Raw genomic sequence first — 7,775 nt, 5'->3', positions numbered from 1 at the left:
ATCGAACCCACACACCCTGCATTGGAAGGCAAAGTCTTAACCATTGGACCACCAGGGAAGTCCCTTGCCATGCAGATTTTTAAAAATCAATCTTTGTTTTTGGGATCTTGGGTTTATTTTTTTTCCTCTGTAAATCTCTGATTCATGCAGAATTCTTACTCCAGGTGTGAGGTAAGGATCCACTTTTATTTTTTTCCCCAAGAGTGCCCTTATACCCCGGCACCGTTTTTGAAAACCTCATCTCCCTGTCTCCACTGATTTGAATGAACCAAACTTACCGTCTTTAAATTCCATCAGGTAATTAACTCTTTCTAGATTTTTTTTTTCCTTTCCAATGACCAATCTGTCTGTTTATGCACCACTTTTACAGTGTTTTGAAACTTCGTTTATATTTCAGTTACTGGCAAGGCTGGTCTTCGGCTCTGATTTTTTCAAAATTCTCTCGGCCGTTCTTTTTTTATTTATTTGGCTTTGCTGGGTCTTAGTTGCAGCATATGGGATCTAATTCCCTGACCAGGCGTTGAACCCCAGGTGTCCTGCGTTGGGAGCATGGAGTCTTGGCCACTGGACAACTAGGGAAGTCCCCCCTCCCACCTTTTTTTTTTTTTAATTGAGACATAATTTAAGTAAAATCACCATTTTAAAGCAAACCATTCAGGGGCTTTGATATATTCAGAGTGTTGTGCAATCATCTCTTCTGTCTAGTTCCAAAACTTTTTCATCACTCCAAGAGCAAGCCCCGTATGCATCATCAGTCATTCTCTTATTTTCCCCTCATTGCAGCTGCTGACAACTGCTAATCTGCTGTCTGTCTCTATGGATTTGCCTCTTCTGGATATTTCATATAGATAGCATCATATAACATGTGGCCTTTTATGTCTGGCTTATTCACTTTGCATAATATATTCAAGGTTCATCCACATTATAGCACGGGTCAGTGCTTCATTCCCATGTGGGACCAACGGGCCATCGTATGCATACGCCCAATTTTGTTATCCATTCACCTGTCAATGGACAGCTGGGTTGCTTCCACCTTTCAGCCACTGTGAGTAGCGCTGCTGTAAGTGTGCATGTGGGGATACTTCTTGAGTTCCTGTTTTCAGCTCTTTGAGGGTATATACTCGGGAGGGGAATTGTTAAATTGTATAGTAATTGCAGGCTTCCCTGGTGGCGCAGTGGTAAAGAATCTGCCTGCTAACGCAGGAGACTCAGGTTCGATTCCTTAGATCGGGAAGATCCCCTGGAGAAGGGAATGGCAACCCGCTCCAGTATTCTTGCCTGGAAAATTGCATGAACAGAGGAGCCTGGTGGGCTACTGTCCATGGGGTAGCCCATGGGGTCGCAAAGAGTCGAACATGACTCAGCAACTGAGCACACACACCCGTGGTAATTGTGTGTTTAATTCTTTGAAGAAGTTTGGTTTTTTTTTTGCCAAATTCTCTTGGCTGATCTTGCTTATTTTTCCAAGTGACTTTGTTTATTTTTATTTAAATATTTTTCCTTTTTTAAAATTTTTATTTACTTATTAAAAAAAATTTTTTTTCCAAGTGATTTTAGAATTAGCTCATCTGGTTCACAAAAATTACAGTCTGGCTGACATTTTTACTGGCTTCATGTTGAATTTATAAATTAACATACAGAAAGTTAATACATTTCTAGAACTTTGCTTGCATCTTTTTCATGACTGTCCTGGGCTATCCAGTATTGAATGCATGTGGCCAGGTGACATGAGCACCTTTATTAGCCCCATTTTTCACTTGAGGAAGCTGAGAGTCTGAGAGTTAAGTTGCTCAAGACCATACAACACTGGCACCTCTTCTTCAGGGTGGGTTACCCAGGCTTCCCTTGTGGCTCAGCTGGTAAAGAATCTGCCTGCAATGCAGGAGACCTGGGTTAGATCCCGGGGTTGGGAAGATCCCCTGGAGAAGGGAAAGGCTACGCACTCCAGTATTCTGGCCTAGAGAATTCCATGGACTGTGTAGTCCATGGGGTCGCAAAGAGTCGGACACAACTGAGCAACTTTCACTTCACCCAGAAGGTCGACTGTCTTGAGAAAGAACTTGGACTCTGGAAGCCAAATGTGATGTCATTTTAGGGTTCGGATGGGAGGGCCACCCCCTTGTCCACCAGATTGCATTGTTAGCTCTGGGGTACTGATGGCCCCTCATCTCTCCCTTCTCCCCAGGCCTGCAGGACAAGCTGAACAAGAGGGACAAAGAGGTGACAGCCTTAACATCTCAGACCGAGATGCTCAGGGCCCAAGTAAGTGGTAAGTCTCCCTCCTTCCGGGCAGATGCGGGGGCTTTCATTGGATCACGTGCCAGTCCAGCGGGGGAGGGGGAGATGACGCTGGTCAGGGTGCCCTTCCCCACTCTGTCTCGAGGAGAAGTCAGCCTGGCCCAGGTGGCCTGCACTGGACTTCCACCTGGGCAGTGGTGAGGGGGGCACGGTAGCCCACACTTCATCTGTAATATAAGTGGGGACCCCAGGGACTTCCCTGGTGGTTTGGTGGTTAGGACTCTGCGCTTCCAATGCAGGGGTCAGTTTGATCCATGGTGGGGGAACTAAGATCCCATAGGCCGAATGGCACAGACACAAAAAACAAATAGGGGACCCCAGCCACCTTCTCTCCCCAGAGCCAGGCCTCTGTGCCCTGTGTTCTGCAATCGCATCACAATTTATCTCTTTCTGGGCTTGAAGACCCCTGGGTTTCAATCTCTCTGCCTTTTGGTATAGTATTTGGGCACCAGCCCCTGGAAGAAATATTAGGACTTCAGAATTGGGAGGGGAAGGACTTTGGCTGCAGCAAAAGCCAAGGCCCAGGGGAAATGGGGATGAAGCCAGAGGGTAGCCTGGTGGGGCAGGGGGAGTGGTAGGGGGCCTGGAATCTGTGGCTTGGTGACAAACTGGCTGTGCTTCTTGTCCACCAGAATGCCAGTGGTGGTGCCCGTGAGCCGGCCGCCATCCTGGGAAATGGTTCTCACTGCCCCCTTCCCTCCACTCCCCATCATGTTCACGTGGCTTAATGGGTCCCAACAAAGGTCAGGTGACCTCAGGTTCCTCCGGGGCCAAGGTGAAGTTGTAGATTTCCCTCATCCAGGCAACACTGTAAACGCCCCTGTCTCTCGAAGGCTGGACTGCTTTCCTGACACCAGAGGGCCCGGCTGCTGTGTGGGGGCCATGGTCTGCTTTTCCTAAGTAGCTCTTTTCGGCCCCTCGCTGCCTGGCCCTGCAGGACGAGGGAGGTCCGCTCAGTGGAGTGTGTCCCTGTTAACACCCCCCTCTCCCCGGGAAAGCCTGCTGCCTGCCCGGGCCTTGGCCCCTGGGTGGGACAGGTTTCCGTGGCGATCCCAACCCTCTCCCTTCTTGCCCTGCTGGCTGGCCTCAGCACTGGAGAGCAAGTGCAGGTCGGGCGAAAAGAAGGTGGACACCCTCCAGAAAGAGAAGCGGCGCTTGGAGGCGGAGCTAGAGGCCGTGTCCCGGAAGACCCATGATGCCTCGGGCCAGCTGGTCCTCATCAGCCAGGAGCTGCTCCGGAAGGAGCGGTGAGTCAGCCGTGGGCGGTGATTAGAACAGCGTGACCCTCACTCCACCAGCTAATAGTACCCAGTCTTTTTTGAAGGTGTAGACAGATGACTGGCATCACCGGTGATCACCATACTGTCTGCTGCTAAGCTCCAACGAAGCCTCAGAATCCTTCTTAACACAGTTCTCCAAGCAGAACTCATAGGAAAGATTAGTGGTTCCCAAATATCTTGGTCTTGGGGACCCCTTGAAACTCTTAAAAATTATTGAGGACTCCCACCTCCTCTTCCTTGAAGCCTTCCTTGGTTGATGTAGGCTACCATAAGCTGCTCCTTGCTTCTTTGGTACTTAGGATGGGAGTGAGAGATCAGCTAGAAATGTGTTGGCAGATTAAACAAGTAGAGATTTATTTTCCTCACATAACAAGAAATCTGGAGGTAGCTACAGCTGGCATTTGGTTCAGTGGCTCAAGATACCAATAACAACACCTTTGCTCTCTTGGGTTCTGTTAGACTCTTCCTCATGGTTGCAGGGTGGCTGCTGAAGCTCCATCCATCAGGTGCCATCATTCAGAGTAGGAAGAAGGAAGAAAGGGAAAGGGTCAGTGCCAGCAAACTTTTATTCTTTTAACTACATATGGCCACCTAGAGAGGGAATTTTCCCCTCCTCTAAAGTAGATTCTGGCAAGGGGAAGAACTCAAAATGGGTGTGTCCTTTTCTCCCAGCCTCTGCCCATGGGAGACATTGCTAATTGATCACTGCACTCTTTTTCTGCAAAGTCCAGATGTGACCTCAGAATCAATCTCACCACAGTATTCCAGGCAGCTGCTGCCAGTTAATTAAGAGTTGACGTAGGAAATAAAACTTATTTGATGTCAGGTATTTAGAATGTCTTGCCCCATGAGCTCTCTTGGAAAAATGCTTTGTTTTTTATTTAATTTAATTTTATTATTATCTTAAAAATGTATCTTATTGGGATTTACCTGGTGGTCTAGTGGTTAAGAATCTGCCTTGCAGTGCAGGGGACACAGGTTTAATCCCTAGTCGGGGAACTAAGATCCCATAAACCACACAGCAGCTAAGCCTGTGTGCCACAACCACTAAGCCTGTGCGCCAGAACTGAGACCTGATGCAGCCCAATAAAAATATAAATATTTTTTAAAATAAGTAAATAAGTATTTTATGGAAGTTACATTTATTTACAACATTATAAAAGTTTTGTGTATACAACATATTTCTACTTCTGTACTATTTTTAATTAAACAAATATATATTCTCTTTAAAAAAAAAAACTTCAAAAAAATTCTAAGAAAGGCTGAGTCCTCTTGACTGTTGGGTTCCTAAACCTGAGTCTCTCCAGCTGTGGTCCAATGGCTTCAAGCCTCGTGCTTCCTCTGTGGCCCCTCCTGGCACAGACGCTGTGTCTTGGTAGCCAGTATCCCCCTCGGGATGGCCAGTCTCAGGCACCGGACTAACTGTGGAGGATGAGAGCTGAGGGACCCAGACTGACTGCTGTTCTGTCCACCTCCGCCCCCTACAGGAGTCTGAATGAACTGCGGGTATTGCTGCTGGAGGCCAATCGCCACTCCCCGGGGCCTGAGAGGGACCTGAGCCGGGAGGTCCACAAGGCCGAGTGGCGGATCAAGGAGCAGAAACTCAAGGATGACATCCGAGGCCTGCGGGAAAAGCTGACGGGGCTGGTACGTGGGGAAGGGGGCGGCCTGGGGATAGGGGACACCAGGGAGGGGCTGGGGCAACCTGCTGTTCAGGCCTTGGAGATTGGTGACCTTCTGGAGCCACCCCAGGGACTGCCAAGTCACAGTGAGGGTTCAAAATCCCCTAGAACCACTGGCAGGGTTTTGTAGACGTCATGGCTGGTTGTGTGGCTGTCTGGGTGATGCAGTGCAAAAGAAGATTCCCTAAGAATCTGACCAGTCCAGAGATGGGGTGGCCTACCGCCAGGTGGTGAGCTCCCCATCCAGGGAAGTAATCAACCAGAAGCCAGCTCCTTGTTCAGGGTCCTGCAGTGGTGATTCATGCATCCATCTCAGGGACGAGAGGGGAACAGAGGCCTGACTGAGCAGAGTCCCCAGAAGTGCAGGTGGGGTAGGCTGGTAGCATAGGACAGACTCATCCCACTCAATCCCCCATTGGTCAGCATTCAAGACTAGCCTGTGGCCGGTTCCTGGGCCTGGTCAACTCCAGGGTGTGGACAGGTTAGGTCCAGGAGGACAGGCTTGCTGTCAGGGGAAGCTGCTCCAAAGCCCCTCACTGCCCACCCGCCCAGCCACAGGGGTTCAGCCACAGTGGAGGAGATGGAAGAAGAGGGGTCTCGCAGGCAGGAGGAGAGCCCAGGACCCGCCTGCTGCCATGGGAGCAGCCTTAGACCTGCAGGGTTAAGGGAGGGGGATGTCCATTATTCTGTCTGCACCGAGATTGTGGGCATGGGGACCACCGGGCCCAGCTGCCCTGCAGCCTTTCAGCCCTGGCAGGTCTGCCCAGCAGAGAGTGGTTACAGACCCCTCTGTGGTCCTCATGGTGCTGTGAGCCTGGGTATAACTTGGAAACCAAGACCCCGGGGCTGGTGGGGCCTTGGGAGTTCTGATTCCAAGACTTTCCCAGAATTGCATGGAGGGGGCAGAGCCACGCCTTCTCCATGAACCACAAGCTGGTCAAGTTTACACATGACCAGCCTCTCCCCTGTCCCCCTTGTACCATCCCCAGCACCACAGCGAACTAGGATGGGCTCGGTGGTTATAAACCTCCTGAAGTGAGGGAGGTTCGGATGGAGCGGGAGGCTTGGATAGAGGATCGGAGCAGAGCAGAAGGACCTAGAAGCACCTGCCCAAGGAGGGCAGTGCAGGGAGGATTTGTGATCTGCCCATCTCTGGTACCGTGGTGGGTGGGGTCAGCTGCAGAGCGTTTGGAAGGGAAGGGAAGGAATGTCCTATTGAGGGCGGTGGAGGGGTTCTGAGGAGAGGTTCAGGGGATGAGGCTGTGGGTGGTCTAGGGCTGAAGAGGAAGGACCCACATAAGACAGTATGGAGGGAGTCAGGGGGATACTGGAAGGAAAGAGGAGAGGGAGGGGTCCTAGGTTTGGAGACTTGGAAAACATGGAGCATTTGATAGAACCTGGGAATCCAGGGCAGGGAGCAGGAAAGATGCTTCTGTGAGGATCCTCAGGTGAGGGAAGGAGGCTTGAGGGGCATCCTGGTGATGCCCAGGCCTGACCCAGAGGTGACGTGGGACAGATGAGTTTCCTGCCAGAGAAGAGGTCACCCTCATGCAGCACGTACGTGCACACACACACGCATGCATGCATGCACACACACACTCTTCCTCTCTACACACACTCGTGCTCTCTCCTGCTCCTTCCAGGACAAAGAGAAGTCCCTGTCAGATCAGAGGCGCTACTCCCTCATCGACCCGTCCTCATCCTCGGCACCGGAGCTCCTGCGGCTGCAGCACCAGCTGATAAGCACGGAGGACGCGCTGAGGGACGCACTGGACCAGGCTCAGCAGGTGGAGAGGCTCGTGGAGGCCATGAGGAGCTGCCCCGACAAGTCCCAGGTGAGCTGGGTGCCCCCCAGGTCTGGGGGGAGAGCCTCAGCCTTGCCCCCTGGAAGTCCCAGCCCGAGGGGTTCATGCCTTTATCCTGAGGAGCTCAGATGAAGGGCGGAGATGCAGCCTTGCCCTGAGAGCCTAGATTTCCCCATTTTGATGGGCTCTGCTCAGAGTTCTGGGCTTCCCAGGTGGCGCTGGTGGTAAAGAACCCACCTGCAATGCAGGAGACACAGAGACACAGGTTCGATACCTGGGTAGGGAATATCCCCTAGAGGAGGGCATGGCAACCCACTTCAGTTTTCTTGCCTGGGAAATCCCATGGACAGAGGAGCCTGGTGGGCTATGGTCCATGGGATCGCACAGAATCAGACACGACTAAGTGACTTAGCACTCACAAACGCACGCTCAGAGTTCAGAGCCTGCGATGGTCCCGTCGGGAAGACCTCACCACCTAGTGGACAAACCGGGAAATGCTGGCTGGGGCACCTCGCTCAGCCTCTCACCCTTGACTCTTAACAGGCCATCGGCAATTCTGGTTCTGCAAACGGCATCCACCAGCAAGACAAGGCACACAAACAAGAGGTAAGCGGCACCCTGCCCCCGGGGGGATTTGCTCCGTCGCTCCCACGGCCCTCGCGTGCAGGCTGACTTCTCTGGAGAGGAAACTTTGAAAAGGCAGCAAAAGA

At 51.5% G+C, this 7,775-nt stretch overlaps 1 protein-coding gene across 1 annotated transcript in view; it reads left to right on the top strand.

Moving 5' to 3' along the window:
* Positions 1-7,775, top strand: part of CLIP2 (CAP-GLY domain containing linker protein 2) — a 75,691-nt gene that overhangs the window by 61,639 nt on the left and 6,277 nt on the right. Inside the window, exons 14-18 of the mRNA XM_010854345.1 lie at positions 2,186-2,269; positions 3,389-3,545; positions 5,066-5,225; positions 6,904-7,095; positions 7,609-7,671. Coding sequence (XP_010852647.1) covers positions 2,186-2,269; positions 3,389-3,545; positions 5,066-5,225; positions 6,904-7,095; positions 7,609-7,671 — 656 coding nt within the window. The remainder of the gene's footprint in view (positions 1-2,185; positions 2,270-3,388; positions 3,546-5,065; positions 5,226-6,903; positions 7,096-7,608; positions 7,672-7,775) is intronic.

Source organism: Bison bison, unplaced genomic scaffold (assembly GCF_000754665.1).
Source record: "Bison bison bison isolate TAMUID 2011002044 unplaced genomic scaffold, Bison_UMD1.0 scf7180017864340, whole genome shotgun sequence".
Classification (NCBI taxonomy): Eukaryota; Metazoa; Chordata; class Mammalia; order Artiodactyla; family Bovidae; genus Bison; species Bison bison.
The sequence above is the reverse complement of the archived record's forward strand: the minus strand, read 5'-3'. Positions and strand labels throughout refer to the sequence as shown.